At 36.5% G+C, this 21406-nt stretch overlaps 1 protein-coding gene across 1 annotated transcript in view; it reads right to left on the reverse strand.

Annotated features, from left to right (window-relative positions):
- The window catches only part of LOC150103207 (uncharacterized), a 30730-nt gene extending 9591 nt beyond the window's left edge, over positions 1-21139 (reverse strand). The window contains exon 1 of the mRNA XM_090398128.1: positions 20638-21139. Coding sequence (XP_090254254.1) covers positions 20638-20914 — 277 coding nt within the window. The 5' untranslated portion in view covers positions 20915-21139. The remainder of the gene's footprint in view (positions 1-20637) is intronic.
- Between the last annotated feature and the right edge of the window lie 267 nt (positions 21140-21406).

Below are 21406 nucleotides of genomic sequence, written 5' to 3' on the forward strand. Positions count from 1 at the left end.
CTGGAATATTGGTCGATAAAGAATTGAAGTTCAAGGGATATATTGCAAAAATAATAAAAACAGCACAAAGAAATGCCAGTATACTAAGAAGAATGACAAGTAGAGATAAGGATGTAGTCATTCCGCTGTACACGGCTTTGATTTGAACACATCTGGACTACTGCACATCGATTTGGTCACCTTCGTTCCTAGGTGAGAAGCGAGCTCTGGAAAAAGTTCAGAGGCGAATAACAAAAGTAATATCGGGATTGTGGAATACTGACTATGATGACAGGCCGAGAGACAGAGAATGTGGATTAGAGACGCTAGTCAATAGGTGGAAGAGGGTCGATATGATTGAGACATATAAATTGTTAAAGGGTGCTTACCAAATAGGTACCAAGGATATTTCTCAAAAGGTTGAAAGAGGGAAGGGGATAGAGACAAGAGGTCATTCTTGGAAGTTGTGTAAGGTGTGGTGCATAAGAGAGTGCAGCATGAGTTTTTTGCATGGAGAGGGGAATTTATTGCCAAATGAGATGGTGAGTGCAGAAACATTGAACCAATTTAAGATGAGGTATGATAAACATCATCTCTGTTAGGATGCATCATACTATAGCCTCCCTTGATGAGTCTTGACTCCAGGAGGTGCTTGTATAATTATAATAATAATAATATTATTATTATTATACAAACACCTCGACGAGTCTAAGGACTCCTTGGAGTTGCCCATAATAATAATAACAAATTCACTATACGACAGTAATCTGGAACCTAACGTGTCGCACTAACCGAGATATTCCTGTATAATGATTTTTCTTAAAATTGTTTTAGATTATTTCCTTATTTGTTGGCTTATCTTCTGCAAACAGATAATTTTTATAAAATAATATTCTAACGGCTTTCATTCTAGCAAGCAGTACTGTTCTAGCCTTTTTTTTTTTTTTTTTGGAAATGGTAGGCATCCGTGGACTACTTTTCATCATTGCTACTCTTTGTTGTTCAGTTAACTAGTGTATTGTATTAGATCAAAGGTAATGTCCTACTCATGGACAGTATTTATTTTGTAAGAACTTGTGCGGTGTGTGTTTGAGTTGAAGTCGGTTAAAAACTACTGTTCATTCAAGAGAGGAAAAACTCTGCTTACCTCCTCCAAAAATCGACTAACTGCAATAGACTGAAAAATAAATAAATATTTTAAAAAAAGTTCCTGTAATTGATGATTATCGATCAGCAGTGTTTATCTTTTGCGGACATAAAGTCACAAAAATGGCACTGAAACATAGCACCAAAACACGTGCGGGAAAATTTTAAACTAAATTCTAAATAACGAATTTCATTGAATGCTATCCAGCCATAGCAGATTAATTGTTATACATAATTTCAAAACATTTTTTAGAACATTGCAGTTGTGAGTGAGACAATTTGCAACTGCAAAATCCCTAAATTTTCAAATATCGAATTTCAATAAAAACCATTGAGAAATAGCTTCATCCAAATAATCACTAATCCAGCCAACAAATAGTTTGTGCGGAAGACAATAACCAATAGGTGTGAGTATTTTTCGAAAGGCAACAAAAAATCTAGTAGTAGTCTATGGCAGTAAAAACAATAAAATTTCATGTTCAAATTGATTAAAAATAAAATATTATATGAGACATCACCTTCACCTAGGCTCTAGCGAGTATTGCCACCTTATAAGAATAACTACTCGGTTTATTACTACTACTACCCTAAGCTGGAGGAAATCTCCATAATGCCATATTCCCAAGAGGTTTATTACCCAATAAAACCCTATTGCCTCGCTATCATACTAGAAGCCTGAAGTTATCACGTGTGGTCTCTAGAGTAGGATCTCTACATTCTGCCTCCGCTTCCTTCACACACATACACATAACCTGGGCAATACCTTTCGTTGGTATGCCGAAACATCATAATTATTTTTGGAGGCAGCACTTAGATGGAGTGAGCGCCTTCGCCATCTTAGGATACAATAATAAAGTGGTTCTGGCCGATCGCTCAATAGCACGAGATCGATTCTGATGGTAATGCATCATGAGGATGCCTGACTAGCTAGCAAGTAATCTCGCTGTCACTTATTCCACCTGACTATACCTGGAAGGAATACTCAAGCTGTAATCCGAGTGTTCCTGAATGCCTGCTCGAGCATGATCGAGGTCATGCGTTTCTGACTCATCTTTAGACCTTAAATAACTTTGATGAGTTTTATTTTAATACATATATTAGTATAATCTTGCCTACTAGTTTCACCAGCGACTGTCTAGCTTTGTCAAGGCTCGAACAGTACACACAAGAAAATATGAGAGAATACAGAAACGTTGCTAACTGTTAGGCAGTTAAGTTTGAACATATGCATGACAATGCGTGCATGTGTTGAGAAGCTTCGGTTTTTTTTTTTTAAGTATTTTATGACCAAATATGTATAATTTAAAAAAAGAGTTTTATCAAAAAAAAAAAATCAGCTAATGCCTTTTATTCCCATATAGGGAGTAGGCGAGGCCTTTATACCCTATCTAGCTTTTGGAGACTGAGTGGGCAGTTCAATCTCCACCGGTAGTCAATCAGAGATAGCTGGCCCATCTTCTTCTTCTTTGGTGCATCAATCTGAAAATTGGTAAATATAGCAGCACATCACAACATCCTGTCTTGTGACTTCCTTTTTATCTCTTCATAACTCTTAGCACCAGTTAGCATCATTATGTTATTTATATATGAAATTCTTGGTCTGCCTTGTGACCTCTTTCCTTCTACAGTCCCCTCCGTTATTTCTGTAATCAGTCCCCCATGCCTCAAATGGTGGCCAATTAGGCTTTTTCTTCTCTTATTGATGTGTTTCATTAATGACCACTCTTCATGAACTATATTCAGAACTTCTTCATTACTTTTCTGTCCCTGGACCCTAACAAAACAAGACGTGAAAAAGTTGGAGGCATTTGAAATTTGGTGCTGGAGAAAGATGATGAAAATTAGCTGGCTCATGTCTATCACTAACTATAGCAGCCACCGATGAAGAGACAGGCAAAGAAGTGCCGCCATCTCTTGGTACCAAATCCTAACAAGATATTATTATTATTCCTGATACCTCCAAGGAGTCTGAAGACTCATCACGGGAGGATACCTACAACTGTCTTACCCATGACACTGAGTCTCTACTACGAATCATCTCCATCAACGCCATCTATCACCCACCTCTACCACCACTACAACTAGTATTTTTTTGTCTGTAAATTGCGTGTGTTCTGAGGGGACGATTTGTTTGTATGCGGGATGAAAAACCCGAGTTTCTGGGAGGAAAAAACCCTGCTACCTCCGTATGAGATCAGCTAACTCACCTTTGATTGAAATCGTCCAGATAAAGATTCCTCCCGTCGCAGTGAGAATCGAACTTAGGCCTATTCCAATCGAAGGGCACAATGTACCGTCGTTCTTCCGATTGCGCTACGGAGGCACTTTCAAGATATGTTACTGTCTGAAATAATGTGGGTACTATGGTCGATTTTCTTGACCTGAGTATCCGGAAGGAAAAACCCGCTAGCCCATGCCAGAGATCGACTAACTCGGGAATCGGTCGAAGAAAGGCTTGGAAAAGTTTCTTCAGTTGGTGACTAGACTTGAACTTAAGTCTGACTTCAAGCGACCAACAGTTTTATTTTACTTATTATTTTCTTCTTGTTGTTGTAGTTCGCTTCTTACAATGCAAAGCGGTTATCCTTATTACTTTATATACTTTTATTTCTGGATTTATTCTCGTTCGATATATAATTTCATTTCTCGTATCTTTGTTTTTGCGTCCCATTTAGTGCTGCCCGAGTAAGTTACCTCAGTTTCCTCCCATCCCCATAGATTCGTCCTTCTTCTTGCCACTTTATTTTCTTATGATAGTGAGCTTTCTGTTCCTCTCGCTAGCTGTCTCTTTGGTTCTTTACTGCGTATTATAGTGGATGGTTTCCTATGTTCAGATTTCTCTATCTGTGCTTTCGCCCATGCCCATCCCATATATTAATGCTCTTAAAACCTCAAATCCTATTTGTAACTTTGCAGTGACAGTACTCTCAATGGATAAAATTTTAACTGATTCATGCTTCAAGATTCTCTATATCCAATGATGATATTAATGCTAATCTCTTTACTATCCTCCAGTGGGCGAAGATCTAGTTAACCTTCAACTTGACAAAAACACAATCCTCTCTTACAAGTATATCTCGTAAGCAGGATCTCACTGCATTCCCCTTCTATTAAGATCAAGATCAGATTTTTCTTCTTTTCTTGGGCAGACTAATTACACCTCTAGCCTTTGCACAAACATATCACATCCATAATCTCTTTAGTCTCCAAAAAAATTTGATGTCATCTTCCGTTCAAGAGACTGTTTTGCACCCGTACATCTCTTAATACTATACTAATATCTTCCAATATTTTCCCTATCTAGAATACTGTCCTCAGATTTGCAATAGTAAAAATAAATAAATAAATAAATAAATAAAAATAATAATTATATATTCCTAGCTTTCCTAGATAGAATTTGAATGTAAATCCTTCCAACCAAAAAAAAAAAAAAAAGGCAATGTCGTTACCGGCTGAGCTAAAGAACTTCCATTCAGATTTGTAGCAAAAAGCTTGACTGACATCCACTAAACTGCTTTCCAGGTTATGGAAAACAATATAGAAATAAATCCTCTTTTGCCTATTATTCCCAAAGGAATATCACCCTTCATTATCTAAAATAGAGGGAATGCGAATTCTGCGGTTGATTTGTGTGTGTGTGTGTGTGTGTGTGTGTGTGTGTGTGTGTGTGTGTGTGTGTGTGTGTGTGTGTGTGTGTGTTATTAAAAACCTAGTTTTAGACTAACTGGGGAACAGGCTGAAGAAAGGCACAGAAAAAGTTCCTCTAGCCTACAACTAGAATCGAACCTATAAAGTTTTTGCTTCAGCCAGTAGAGCGCTATGGAATCAAATAACATTTGTTTTACAGATAATGAGTAACACACACACACACACACACACACACACACACACACACACACACACACACACACACACACACACAGGGTCGGAGATAGGCTGGATGACACCACCTGCAAAGCTGAGATGGGCACTCCCAAACAAATGGCAATTTTTTTTTATTTTTGTCATAATCATGTGGAAAGAATTTACAAGAAAGAAATTAAATTACACATTTGTTCTTGAAAACATTTTATTAATTAAAATTTAAATTTCCTAGTTTTGATATTAACAAAATTATCTATAATATTCTTAATGTCTAAGTTTTCACATATATCATTTTCAATAGCTATTAACGCTAGACTTTCAAGCCTTGTTTGTAACATACTTGTTCTTAAATAGTTGTTAATTAATTTAAGATTCGAAAACGAACGTTCACCGCTTGCAGGACTTCCAGCGCCCTTCAGCAGCGAAATCAGCGCGGTAGTAAATGATATCTATCAACAGTAACCAGAGCAAATGTAACTGAATTTTGTTGTTTTAATTTCAGAATAGAAAACATACCCGTGAAACGGACCGTTATAGTTGTCAATCTTAAAATCCCACATTACACCTGGTTAGAATCGTTAGAATTACTTACATTGGCGACATGACGATTTCAGAGTACTGCACCGGTTGAACCGGGCCAAACGCTACTTGAGCGGAATGAGACGCTAAGGTCCCGTAGAAAATACATCACGGGATAGGGTCGTTGCACACGCTGCTCTGAGCCGAGCGAAGCAGTGCGCTTGCTGCCTAAGGCGCTTTCATGACAATCTTAGTGGGAGAAAATCTGATCTATTTTTATGCAGAATATGGAAATTTTCAGCAATTATATTGACTTACCTAATTATTATTACTTAATTCGTTTACAAAAATTTAACACTTCGAAACGGCGCCCCCCTTGTAGTGACGCCTGCCTGCAATGCAGGCCCGCTTCCCGGTCCTGTATATGTATATATATATATATATGTCAAATTTTGATTATGGACTGGCAATTTCCTCCTCCCCCCCACGGTACAACCTTGTTTTTATATATTTCTATACGGCTTATAACACTGACTGTTTTAAATTAATGTTTGAATTATTAATTATAATTAAAAAAAATGAGACAACACGATGAGTCTTATGACTCCGTGGAGGTCTTGATTAATAGTAATAATTTTAATTCTAACAAACGTCCAGCGATCACGGAAAATACAGAAAGAAAACGCAGAGAGAAGTGCTCCGTTTTGTAGCGCGTCAAGAATTTTTAGGGAGCTCCCTATGTAAGAACAGTATTCTATGGTCAGATAGCTGACCGGATTTGTTAGAAGTGATAATTGGTCAAAGTTACAATAACGAGTGGAGCGAAATAGGGAACATAAATTCGAGACAACAGAGCAAATTTTATTTTGTCTGATGACGTCAGGTTAAATCATTTATGATGTCAAGTATGCATGTTCCAGTTTCGGGATTTGAAAAAAATATAATAATAACAAATTAATAAAATAAAGTAACCACTCTGAGATAACTTTCGTAACGAAGTACGGATCATGTATTTCTTCCAAAACTGCGTCCCCTTTTAGGACGTCATCTAAGCAGTTTGTGAGAAATTGAGTTTTTACTGTTCCTTACTAATTGCTTTTTAATTGCCGTTATATCACATGACACTGAGGATTAGGACATGAAAACAATTTACGCTTTCTTAAATTCCTGTCTTCATTATTTAAGATAACTAGAGTTGAACTGAGCCTACTTCTAAAAGTGGGTTAAGGGGCTATACATCGTGAAAGAAAGGCAGTTTTGAGTTTCTATATACTGTAACACACACAGTATTTATAGTTTATTTTACTTATTTTGGAGGAATATTCGTATGCAATTCTCCAAGGAACTGATATTTTCTGCTATTATGCGACTATCACTAATTCGCACTATCTGAAAATTTTCAAAATGATGACAACTGAATGCTCATAGTGACTTAGCCTTCTAATAATCTGTTTTCAATTAGCATCAGTGCAGAGGGACGGCTTGCATGAGCACTAATAAAAATCATCCACTATTCCATGTTTATTACAGATACCGGCCACTGATTTAGAAACTTCGCAGAATCGATATAGGCATAAGACTGCCAATACCGAGCCTCTTCAATTCCCTGCGCATAGTTCGGTGAGATATGGATCGAAAACAGCCTTCATTAAATGCTTCGGTCAACTGCCGCACACAGGAAGTTCTGTCTGTCCATGCAAACTTTCTCGGACCACAGCGATCTCGTTCCTGACAGACTATCTTAGAACCACAGTTACGCCTTTTAGACAAGCAATATGGGTTATTTTTCCTCGGATTAAACACCCGGGATATCTCAATTTTTAATTAGGAAATTAGTCAGAGCCTGCGTACCTCCGGTTTCGCTGAGGGCCTTTAAGTGGAAAAACCTGGAGGCTCGAATCTCGTCTAAGAAGCGAAATACAGTACCTTTACCAGAAGAACTTTTTATATAAAGGGTGAGTTAGTCGATCTCATATGGGGATGGCAAAATTCTTTCCTCCTAGAAATTCCGAGTTTTCGTCCCTCAAAACAGGCAAACTTCCCAGAAGAACACAAGCAATTCATAGCCATAATACACTGCCCTATAAAAGCATGAATTAGGTTCCAAAGAAGCCAAATTACTGCATAACAGGCAAGGGAAAATGAGACGAAATTAGTCGATTTCTTTTATGATAAAAGATAAGTTTTGTAAACAGCAGCAAAATTGGGAAGAACAAATATACTTGTTTCTTTATATAAATACTGGCGCCTACGGCGCCCAACCTCCCGAGTTCCGGCTGGTAAGCCGGTAAAACAAAAAAACGTGACATAAAAACGTTTCAAATTTCGGCTTATCTTTTTATATATATAGAAGTAGATAAATCTCAGAGCAGTAGTGTAAAACGGAAATTTTTACATTTCTGCCTTTATCCTAATTTACACATCAGAAATCCTTTGTCTCACAATATTCAGCCCCTTGTACACAGTGAGTAGTCATATTTTCTGTAAAGCACATATAGAGATAGCGCACTCAAGATTTAATCTTGGGGGGGGGGGGGGCGACTTGAGTAGACGATGATTTGAGAATACACACTACACACATCGCATACAACCTATGACTGAGCATCTGCAATGATCGCTAATTCATAAGTAGTATAGAAATAGAAAACTAGACACGACATAAATAAAATAAAATAAAAAGAATTTTAATTAGGAAAAGATTTTTGGAAATTTTTCTAGTGTTTTTTTCCCTTTTTCTTTGGGGGGTTGCCAGAACCCCTTGGCGCCCCCTCTGAGTGCGCCACTTGAAAAAATCATACATACCATACGAATATGATCAAATATTCGTATGGTATGTATGACTGGGGATTGCTTAAAGCCTATTCTGACCAAATAGAACTTCGCTACTACTTCTATAAACATGTAAGAGTAACAATGGCCCTGAAAAAGGACCTTCTGAAAATAAGGTGAATACATAAGTAATGCTGGCGCCCCTACTCAAGGCCAAGTATAGACTAGTTGTCGCCCCAGCCAAATGCAAATTTACGGCCGCAAGCAATATAAAACACAAGTCGACAGTAGTAGAATATTTGACTTGCCGTCAAGTGCAGTGAGAGAAGTTTGGCAATAGCTATTTTGTTGCTAAGCTACATTTAAAAACAACTCTAGCTATAGCTCTAAATGTCAGGGTTTTATTATTATAAGTAGATACAAATGCAAAGATCTGGAAAAGATTTAATGCATATGCTGCTAATTTCATTGTAGACTATTAGTGCGGTATCTGCAAGAGAACGTGGACAAATGATCATATTTTAACACTCCAACTGTTAGAAAAACATGAATTTGATAAAGAATTGTGTGTCTGGTATTTTGTGCACTATAAAGAGGCTTATACCACTCTACATCGAAACGCACAATGGGTGAATTTTCTTGTATTTATATACAAAAGTATATAAATACGATACGCTGATCCTCTAATTCACTAACGAGAGACTTCTTATTGACCCTCTTCAGCCTAGCAATGGGAAGTCATTAGAGACCTAAATGACCAAAGTGGAAGGAACAGAAAATGAATGGGAAGATTATCCTATTGACTTATAGTGAATCGTTATCCTTGGAGATCCTCGTCGAGATGGTCTAAAAATCTTCCTTTAAACTTCATAGATCTCTCCAAAGCCTTCGCTTCAATCACTTAAAAAGATATTCAAATTCTCAGATATTACGAAAATAATTAAAGCAACAGCAGAACCATGCCAGAATATCATGGAGCTAAATTATAACTGGTAAGGGAGCCCTCTTAGATGCGGTCCCCAGACTCTCAGTGTCTGTTTTGAGCCAATTACTTTTCTAGCAACCAGTATGGCTACGGCCCTTGGTTACACATATTTGCATTAACTAACTTGCATTACTCTAAACCAGTTACTTATCATAACTATGAAATCATTCGAAATATATTATATTCTACTTGCATATATGAGAAAACGTTTTATTAACCATAATAAAATAATAGCCAAAATAAGTGTTAGTACCAACAGAATAGTAATACTTGAATTTTAATTTGTAACATTGTACTGTGCATTGTGAAATATTGTCATAATTATACAAGTTGAATAGTATAATATGTATACGTGATGTGAATAATAAAAACTGTTAATAAAAAAATTATAAAAAAAACTGTTAATAAATGGTTAGTGGTAGTGAAGAAATGACAGAGCTTTAGTATTTCCACTGGAGTTCTTCAGGGACGTTTTGGCACCATATATTTTTATTATTACCCTTGACTACGTTTTCAGACTCAAAGGATATAGTTGGGGAATAACTCTTGAAGAATCAATAGGTAAAAAACAATCCGCATACGCAGTATCTGCTTTGCGGATGATGTGCTAATTAACTAACATGCAAAACAGTCTAGATAATCTATGCTAAAAATCAGCACTGATTGAGTTGACAGTCAACAGCAGTAAAACTAAAAATAGAATAGAAGTAAATTACGCTAAACGAATACTCTTCAAGAAGTAAAAGATTTTCAGTAATTTACCTTGGTTCCTACATCGATACTATAACCGACATATATAATAAGAAAGCACAAAGTTCTTCAATTCTATAAAATCAAACTAATATCTAGAAATCCAAAATTATCACCACAAAACACCAAATTCATCTGTGCAAACCCACCAATCAAGTTATATTTACCTATGGTTCCTAAATATAGAAAATCACTACTCAATACACAGTTAATATCATGAATAGCTTATTTTTTTTGGAGGGGGGGGATAACACGCCTTTGATCATGTATATCCATTATTGGATATACATGTCGGAATCACAATTCTGTCATTCTTGAAGAAAACCCTAACAAAGATCTATAACAGAAACAATTCAGAAAAATCAACTGAGGTGGTTGGGACAGGGCAGCACACCAACTTAGATACCACCCTCACCTACGTTTAGTGCTCTTGTTTTGTAGAGATCAACTAAGAACACCCTGACATGAAAAGAAGGTCATTCCTCTTCATAAGGCTTTGATAAGGCCTCATCTGGATTATTGCGCACAGATGTAGTCGCCTGTGGATGAGGTGGGGGGGGGGGGGTCAGAGGCGAGTAACTAAGATGGTGACAGAACTGTGTGGCGCTCCATATGAGGAGAGACTGAAGATTTGTGGGCTACAGAAGCTGGATGACCGGCGGGATTAAGGGGGACGGGATATAATAGACATATAAGCAAGGGTGTAGTCGGGCCTGGGCGACGCCCTGGTACTTTTTTAAAACTATCAAAATTTTTAAATTCATTATAATAAATTATAAGAATAGCCTGTGTAGCTCAGTGGATGTGGCGTTTGCACACCATCGCGCTAGGCCGCACGAAGGAAGTCTTGGTTTCGAGTCTAGTCGGCGACTAGAGGAAATTTTTCTAAGCCTTTTTTCGACCGGTTCCCGAGTTAGTCGATCTCTGGCACGGGCAAGCAGGTTTTTCCTCCCGGAAACTCGGGTTTTTCGTCCTGTAAACTCAAGAAAATCGACCGTAGAACCCACATTATTTCAGACATTAAAAAATATATTGTGTTAGGGTTAGAGACCACGAGATGGCGGCACATTTGAGCCGTCTCTCTTCACTGCGTACCGCTTAATTAGTGATAGCCTTGGGCCATCTGTCTCTGATTGGGTACCAGTGGAGATTGAACTGCCCACTCAGTCTCCAAAAGTTAGATAGGGCTAAATGGCCTCGCCTACTCCCGTATATACGGGAATAAAAAGGCGTTAGCTGATTTTTTTTTTTTTTAAATTATAAGAATTATAATAATGAGACGTATTATGCATTTCCAGCTTTCGGTCAAAAAATAGCAGCTTGCCGCTCTTGTCATTTTCGTTTCAGAAAACAAGACAATCTCTCTGCCATATAGCCGTTGCAATAATAATAATAATAATAATAATAATAATAATGCCGCACTTCATGCTCTGGATTTTTGTTTCCCTGGCACTATTTCTTTTAGGACTACACCCCTGCATATAAGTTGCTTAAAGGGGTTTATAGGCTTGATGTGAATGAAATATTTCAATACATGAATAATGTGAGGAAAACTAGAGATCATCCATGGAAATTGAGTAAGCGTGTGTTAGCAAGGGAGTGAGCTAGATTTTTTGCTGGGAGAGTGGAATATATTGCCAGAGTTAGTTGTGTGTGTGATTGTCGTTGAACGATTTCAAGGCAGATATGACAAATATTGTACAGGTATTAATAATTGTTGATTAATGCTTTTAAAATGGATCTGCCGCGATGAGTCTACGGACTCCATGAAAGTGCTTGTATGTAATAATCATAATAAAACAGTAACCTTGAAAAATTCTTAAGAGTCAGGAACTGCGCGCTTCGAAGTTAGTGGTCTGAAACAAGCACAGTTCAATAGTACACGGGGATTTCCCAATTTTATTTATATTTTATTTTTAGAGAGAATGAAAGGAGTTAGCGGGTCTTTTTACTTTTTAATATTATTTTATTCTATTTATTCATTTATTTTTGTTTGTTTATTTATTTTACATAATGACCAACGAGAATTTACAAAAAAAAAAAAAAAAATGGAATTGTTTAAAAAAATGACATCCAACATAGACGTTTCTACACAAAAATACCATGTTATGCGGAGTTTTCCATAGTTCTCTAACAGTTCATACGAGATTAAACTGTATTGTAGAAAAACCATGTTATGCGAGGTTTGCCTGTAACCGTTAATTGTAAACCTCTTTCTCTCTCTCTCTCTCTCTCTCTCTCTCTCTCTCTCTGAATACAGGAGAGTTAATGTAATAATAGTAAAATCTGCTAACGTCTTTAATGATAATAACTGTGTTGATATCAACAAAATGTCACAATTTAGGTTAGTTAAATAAAATAGGATAAATATAGCAGGAGTTTTTCGGGTTTTTCATCCCGCATACATACAAATCGGCCCTTCAGAACACACGCAATTTACAGACAAAAATTACTAGTTGTGGTGGTGTTGGAGGTGGGCGGTAGATGGCGTTGATGGAGATGATTCGTAGTAGAGGTTAGGTGTAGAGACAGTTGTAGGTGTCCTCCCGCAATGAGTCTTCGGACTCCTTGGAGGTATCAGGAATAATAAAAATAATAATAATATACTTCAGAAGACCAGTCTAGTTTAGGCAAATACATTTTGGAAAGCTTGAATGATAAAAACAGAAAATAGATGGATTGTTTTTTTCATGTGTTCGTGAAAAAAAAAAAAAAAATCCTACAAAGTAAAAGACCTTACCAAAAATCTTCAGATATAAACCTAGTATCATGATGTAGGTCGTATAAAAATAATTTGACATTATGAAACCCCTACAGTTTTATTTTTATTTTTATGCTAAAATGATTTTTGCTGGTGGAAGGAAGGAGTTACAGCAAAATCGGCATGGATTGCTATGAATCTTTTTTTTTTTTCTTCAGGTCTTTAAATAAGTAATTGTTTTGGTTATTCTACAGGTGAATTTTGTCGTTATTTACAGCGTGCTCGTGATTATCAGTAATTTTGTTATGATGTGAATTCAAAAAAGTGTTCAAATTCTATAAACGATTGTACGAAACTAGTCACATTTTCGAAATCAGACACATGTTTTTGAACGAAATTCGACTGTAAATTTTAAAAGCCCATATTTATTTATATGAATATATTTCTCAACTTTTAGAATTTAAGAATTTTAGAATGCGATTCAGCTTCCTTAAGACTTAAGACAACCGGTTAAACAAGGGGTACCAATTTGTTTAACCGGTTTAGTTAAAGTATTCAAATAATCCCAGTTATTATTTTTGAAAACAACACATGCTCACAAGTTCGCACGCAGAGATACAAAATACTGATTACTATTTCTTGTTTTATAGGCGGTTAAGAAGAATTTTCAACTATTCATCTAAAACAAGAATTATTTGAAGTTCCTGGGAGCATTTTTAATTGACATTTATGTCTTTAAGGGTGAAGCAAAATGCTTTTCATATTCCCCGCTATCTGTTGTGGTTATTACAGTGAGGGTAAGCTCGCCCTGAATGGGCATGGAGATTATGCATCATTATAGGAGGCTAATATAGCTTTTGATCTTCTATATTTGAATATGTCCGTTGGTTCGTATGCTACAGCTTGTTGAACCAAATCATTGGGATGTGTGGACGTCTTTAGGAAAAACTTGAATGCTAAGGATTGCAGAAAAGGGAGAATATAGGGAATATTTGTGTCTCTGTGGAGTTGGTTGTTTCTAACATACCACGGGGCGTTCAGAATCATTCTCAAGCACTTGTTCTGCACTCGCTGTATTCTGATAATGTTAGTATTAGAGGTGTGGCTCCAGGCCGGAGAGGCATAGGTGATTATAGGACGAATCATCATCTGGTATAGTTGCAATTTGATTCTGTTGCTGAGCTTGCTATTTCTTTTAATTAGCGGATAGATCTGAGCTATGGCTTTAGATGCTTTTGGGCATGCAGACTTGATGTGTTGGTTGAAATATATCTTTTTGTCGACAATCACACCCAGGTAATTTGTTTCTGTCTGCCAGGGAATTTTAGTATTGAATAGTAACACATCTCCTGCAGGAGACATTGGCCTTTTTGAGAAAAGAACTGCTGAGCTTTTCAGGGGATTGACTTCCAATCTCCACTTGGAGAACCAACCCTCCCGCTTTAGAAGGTTTTCTTGAAGCTTTCTGGTAACGAAGTGGGGTCTGAGAGAATCTGGTTAGCATTGTCGTATCGTGCGCATACAGGGCCAAAATGGAAGTCATCGGATTGTGTGGGATGTCTGAGTATACAGAAAACAGCAACGGAGCCAGTAGAGATCCTTGCGGCACTCCAGCAAAGATATGGCGCTGGGACGATGTAGAACCGTTGATTTTAACTTGCATTGATCTATTCTGAAGATATGAATGGATTAGATGAACCATTTTTTGTGAGGTACCGGCTGAGATAAGTTTGTGCAGGAGTCCAAAATGCCAGATTTTGTCAAATGCTTTGGATAAGTCTAGGAAAACAGCTCCTGTGCACTGGCGCCAGTTGTAACTGGTGGTGATGTATTCGACAATTCTGTGGATTTGCTGGGTAGTACTATGGTGTTGTCGAAAACCAAACTGTTCTTTAGGGAGGATGTTTAGGTCATTTACTGAGGTTTGGAGTCGTGAGAGGATGACCTTCTCTGCAACCTTACCCAGATTGGAGATGAGACTAATTGGACGATAATTCTGCGGTAAGTGTGGGTATTTGCCTGGATTATGTATAGGAATCACATCAGCCAGTTTCCAGGTGGAAGGAAAATAGTGAAATCTTAAAATTGCATTTATTATACTGGTCAGGTGCACTACTGCTTTTCGGGGCAGAAGTTTGATCACCCGATTAGTAATGCCGTCTAGCCCAGGAGCTTTTTTGTTCTTAAGTTTTTTAATAATATCATATATTTCAACAGGTGATGTGTGTGTGCAATATGGTCAGCACTGGTATCTGGGAGGTTTAGCGCATGCCTGACCTGTCTGTGGATTTTGTACAGATGATTGAAATTTAAGTTGTTATAAGAAGGTTTGCACTGATCCTCACGATTTTTAGTATGGCTAAGTTTTAAAAGAGGTATACCGTGAGTAGACATATCGATACAAAATTAATAACGGAAAAAACTCACGTACAAAGATTATTTAATAGTATAATTTTAGTATAATTTTCGCCTGTGTGTCACAGGCATCTTCAGTACGTTAAGCTCAAATTAAACAATAACTGACAATTCCAAAAAGCGCCACCTAAGTAGCTGGTGTAAGATAACTAAAAAGGTCAATAACTTTCCTAAAAATAAAAAATAAAAATAAATTTAAAAAAATTAATAATAATAAATATAATAATAGTACTAATACTTTACAAATCAGCTAATCTTTCCTAACTTTTTATTGTATTCATTTTTTATTTTATTTATTTATTATTTTTTTTTAAATTTTTATTTTTAAAATTTATTATTTTTTTTTTTTTAGGAAAGGTATTGACCTTTTTAGTTATCTTACACCAGCTACTTAGGTGGTGCTTTTTGGAATTGTCAGTTATTGTTTAAATTATAAGGCAAAAGGCGAAAATTATACTATTAAATAATCTTTGTACGTGAGTTTTTTTTTTTTTTTTTAGTATGGCTTCTGCCTTATCTGCATCTGTGTGAACTAGGCCCTGGTTTGAGATTATAGGGGGAGGGATCTGTTTTTATTGTTGATGTTTCTCAGTAGTCTCTGCTTTCCCTTAGGATAATCGGTGGCACCTTTTCATTGGGGGAAGCAGAAGGATCTGAAATGGGAATATCCTCGTCCATACCAACATCATTTGTTGGCTCAGCAGCGAGTGTTTTTCTCTTCTTGCGAGCGTGGATTTCTCCTTGATCAGAAGGATTAGAGGTAGAGACAACTAGATTGAGTTTTTCCTCCATTTGAGGAGAGTCTTCATTTTCTTCAACGTCGACTTCAGGTGAGGAATATAAATTTAAGTAGCCGGGCCAATCCCGTTCAAACTTTTTGAGAAGCTTTTTAATAAAAGTGAGTGCTAGCCTTTTATCGAGTGACTCGATAATGATGTCGGGGTCAATCATGCTAGTAGGCCATGTCGTCAGCTTGAACTTCTTTTGGAGTTTATCAATAAGTACAAGAGCCGGCTCTTTATCGAGCAAATCGGTGAATACGCTAGATCAGGTACGCTCATATCGTTTTAACTGCGTATGAGTGTTAATAAAAATCCCAGCAGATTTTTTTTTTTAGAATATCCCGCAGCAGCAAAGGACTGCCAGCAATATCAAGCGTAGGTTAAAGAAAGCAATAGCAATTGAATTGCATCTAAACAAAGTCTTATCTTGATATTTCACGAAATGCAGAACGCCATTCCAAATTGCAAAACGATCCATGAACGCATAAAATCCACTGAAGTACAACGGCTTCATACCATCGCATTTTTAATATCTAGAATTGCTTGTATAAATACTCCAACTTTTATGTATAATAAATACCACGTCATATAAAATTATGACTCCTATCGCGTATTAATATATATAAACGAAAACTACGAAGAAAATAAAATTCAGCAAACTGTATACTAAAAAAACGTCATTCCATTATAATGAAAAAACATGAGAGAAATGAAATTACGCTTACGAAACGAAAGCTATTTTGAGTTTTTAATAGACGTGCAACAGAAAGGTAAACACGTAGCGAGTTAATATACTGTACATGAAGGACGCAACCGCAAATTTGTTTACGTCCCTCTCTTATAGGCTATAAAAATAAATATTATATATAATAAACACTGGTAAAAATAATACCTATAAATAATATTTAAATTATTTATTGTGGAATAAAAATTATGAAAATAATTTTTATTTAGGAGTGTTGGTGGATTGGAGTTGTAAAAAAATATTGGAATAATCAATATTTTTACAAATAAAAAAAATCATGGAATTATTAAGGTTTCAGAAGCTATAGATCAAATTACCATCACAGGACAAGTATGCGATTTAAAAAATTATTAGCGTGATACCCTCCACCAAAATACTTTGTGAAATATATTAGATGGATTGGAAATTACGCTCTCAAAATAATAATAGAATAAAATACAAATACAGTAATAATAACAATACCAAATTATTATAAGAATGCCACAGAGAGAAGGATGGAAAACTCTCAGATCTTTCAAAAATAAGCTTAACTGAAACAAGATCATATTTCCTCATCACTAGTATTTTATGTAGCACTGGTAAAGGTCATAGGCAAGAGGTAGAAAGAGAGAAATACACTAGAAAGAAAAATGATGAATAAGCAATGACTTGTGTTATGGAATTGATATCAGTAAAGAGTTGGGTTGTTTGGATTACTACCGAAACAAGTGAGGCTACGAAACCAATGTATTATGTCTGTTAGTTGCATGTATTCTTCTGTTTTTACCTCCGAAAACCTGCGTTTTCGGAGGTAAAAAACTTCTAGCCTCTGTATGAGACGATCTAACTCACTTCCAGTTGAAAAATCCTTAAAGATTATGATAAAGATACCAAGCAATTTTATAAGCTAGGTTTTAATCCTTTTCCCCAAGTAAGCAAACAGACAAGTAAGTCAAGTTTGCGCATAAACATAGTTCAGGTCTGAGGCAACTCGCAGTAAAGGTGGAGTAAATTTTTTTTTACATCCTTAAAGATTATTCCTGTGTTACACGGATTTAGAATTCCGATCTTTCCAAACAAAGAGCATCGTTGGTGATTGGAGGAGGGAGAGACCGAAAGAGGATGAAGCTGCTCATACTATCACAGCAAATTAGTCCATATATTAAGCAGAGCGAAACTGAATTTCTAACAATCGCAAGAAGAAATTACACTAATAATACGGATAGTTGGTCAATAAATGATATGCATTCAAACATGCATCACAATTTGAATATCTCCTCACCATGACAACAGATGAAAAGGAGTTGCAATTTCCGAGTTCGGCGAACGAAGTAATGATAAAGATTGTCTCCTTGTTGCATTCCCAGCCAAGAGATGGAACAACTGGATATATGAGAAGAACCAGTAATGTACTATGCCTTACAAATGATGTTGTAACCATCACGTTTCAAACTTAATCTTAGATCAAGAATTACCAATTAATTTTCCACAAGGTTCGTATTAGAAACTGAAGTAACTTATGCATATCACTTAATAGCCTAAATTAATAAAACATCTAATGTGTAGTATATTTTAGTACGCATTTTTATTTCCTATATTAATTATTAGTGAAAGATTAATAATTAATACAGGAATACAATCCTTATTGCTAATTTTAAGTATTAATTAATAAGAATTAAACTTTTTCTGTAGCAATTTATTTTAAAATATGAAATGAAATTTGTACTTTATATTTGTAATAAATTTTAATAATATTAGTCCATTCTTCTTCTTTCTCATCCGTCAGATGAGGGAGTGAGTCCCCTATATACAAATCTTTGCCATCTGGTTCTATCTGTGGCCATGTCTGTCATCTCTCTGAAAAACTCAATAATTGTGATCTTTTCTTCAAAGGCGTTATAGCCAAGTTCTTTTCTTAGTCCATCAACCGAGATTAAAACCTCACTTTCACAGCTGCTAAATTTTATACCAATCCCAAATCTGCGGAAAAAAACCTAATTAAAATACTGTTCTCAGATTTGAAATAATGCACCAAAAATCTTCCTTAAATTCCTTAATACTAATAAGAAGTCGACAATCGAGTTAATTTTGTTTATTATATAATTCCGACTGCAAAAGGCTGCAAACCTACTGTACATTAATATACAGTGGAGGGAGTAATAATTATAAAACCGGAAAAACGTCTGCCTTCCAGACCAAACATTGCACATTTTTAAACCAATTCAGATCTTCAGTAAGATGATCCTACTGTGCGATGAAATGAATCTACTACCTAAACTGATGACCCCTCTCTCACAGGCTCACCCTACTTTTTCAGACCAACTATAGGTATTTTCATGGACGCTGTTCTGCTGAACGGAATTCCATCATTCCTCCACTTTCCTCTGAGCCATAAAAAAAACACGTTTTATTGCTGGTCCAAATCTATTCACAGCCCAGCTTCAAACTTAGAAAACTATCGCCTTGTTCTTTCCCCTCTTTCATTCCATCCTCCTCTGTCCTCTGAGCAGGTTTCATTACAGTGTTTTCCCAAAAGGCAACCTTTATGTGTACAAGAAACACATAGGTTCCTTCTTCTTCTTCTTAACCATTTCCTTCTCGCCCAAAAACAGCAAATCATACTTTTTTTTTCTCCTCCAAATGTTTGACAGCGGGAAAACCTGTTTCAATATATATAATAGATATATATTCGCACATGCAGATTTATCAAATTAGGATGAAATTATCCGAGAAACGATCTGTCGGCTAGAATGAGGACTACGGTCCACCATTTTGGACTTTTGCCTTAGACCTTAGCAGAATGGACGAGGACAGAATGATTAAAAAATACGCAAGCCACTGTCCTCGAAAAAGATAACATTAGTATGACTAGGAGGAGCTAGGAATCTTCTCAAGGGGAGATAAATGAAGGACAAGACTGACTAGACGAGCGTAATTCCTGTAGAAAAAGAACCTTGAAGGTTCAGAGTACTAAAGAAGAGACAAAAACAGGAACTCTCACCGAAAGTCTGGTAATATGTGTAAAAAGCAAAACAAATCTCTCCTCTTGAGAGGCTGTCGACTGTACAATAAATGCTTTGATTTGTTCCCGAAGACGAAGAGTAAACCAAAGTGTATCCCTCTTACCTTCCTTAATTCAGTATACTTTTGTGACGTATAAACTTCGGCGTAGCCCTGAAAAAAGGCACACGGGAATCGACAGTTTCACAACTCTGATAAGCCAAAAACATATTTCAAGTTCACTAGTGCTATGTAAAAGGAGAGAGAGAGAGAGAGAGAGAGAGAGAAAGTAACAGCGATATTTTAGTTCAGTAGTACGAAAGAAAAATAACAGACATAATTATTGAAAACATCTCATTTATTCCTTAAAGCGAAAGAAACTCCAAATTCCAGCAAAATGTACGTGCGTGTTTCTTTTCAGGATAAATACTTTTTACATTTGTTTACATATAAAAAGGTTGGTCGATTGGTAGAGCCTCTGATACTAATGGCGCACGCAAAAAGTTAAGCAAGTTTGGGCGCGGTTAGTAGTTGGAAGGGATTCAATCGTTCGATGCTGTTAGCACACTCTCCCTCGATGAGTCTTTGGACTCCCTGGAGGTATCACATAATAATAATAATAAAGTAATAATGGCATATAAAATTTATTATTTCAAAAATAATAAATTTTAACTACAAAACATACTCTGAGTGGGCGAGATGCAGTGATGCTAGTAGTATTTATGGTACGCTAATTAAGCCAACAAAACTTCGCAAAGTGCAATGTTATTATATTCTAAAAGCAGGAAATTCAAATAAACACGAATATTCCAAAAATTCTGAGATTTACACTTCGTAAACATTAGGGACGCATCGATGACTACAGCATCTCTCTCTCTCTCTCTCAAAAGCACTTAAAAACAGTACAAAAGTTGGAAACAATTTATAATATTCAAACGCAACTATGCAAAATCAACTTAATTTATAATTAGCAGGATATGTCTATTTAAATACTTTTACTTGCCTGTGGGCTGAACATTATTTCTCCTGGTAGATTTCTCCTCGCTCGGCTCATGAGTGTTCCCATTCACCAAAGGCCATCGTTCTCCTTTCTCTCCTTCTTCAAGAATTGCTGCATATTCCACTTCATTGCCTCTCGTAACTCGTAAAGATCCCTGTTTTAATTTACCGGATAAGTCTGATGAAAGTGAATGCCAGGGAATATGGCTAAGAAAATTCAAACTACTTTGAACACTATCGTGAGCAAATGAACTCGCCATGTCTTTGGTCCTCCAACACATGAAAACACTTAAACACAGATACACATGGACACAAACACGCTCCTGCCGGCAGCACTGAGTGACGTTTAACAGTTGCAACCCAGTATGTTTAATCACTTCGTGTATACATCAAATTGATACTTCGGCGAGTGATGTCCGCACTTTTACACCCCTAGTCTATGGCCCCCGGGATTGCCCTTGTCACTGCTTTTGCAACAGACGCGATATGCTTTCTTCTTACTTACGGCGAGCCCTAATAAATGTCTGAAAACCAGACGGGACCGGATCATTGTTTTGGGGGACACAGTGTGCGCTCCTCGCACTAACCCAGTGACCTTGGTCACGTGATGAAGTCTGACCTAGCTGGCGAGCGTCCTCATTATTTGTGAGGTGAACTCTTTGAATCACTACTTATTGACCTGTTTCTTTTCCTTCCCCCCATTTTTTATAAACTTAAAAGTAACCCAGATATTGCATAACAAAAAAGTAACACAGAATATTTTTAATGAGAAG

Source organism: Typopeltis vanoorti, chromosome 9 (genome assembly GCF_054136105.1).
Source record: "Typopeltis vanoorti isolate ZY-2024b chromosome 9, IOZ_Tvanoo_1.0, whole genome shotgun sequence".
In the NCBI taxonomy this organism is placed as follows: Eukaryota; Metazoa; Arthropoda; class Arachnida; order Uropygi; family Thelyphonidae; genus Typopeltis; species Typopeltis vanoorti.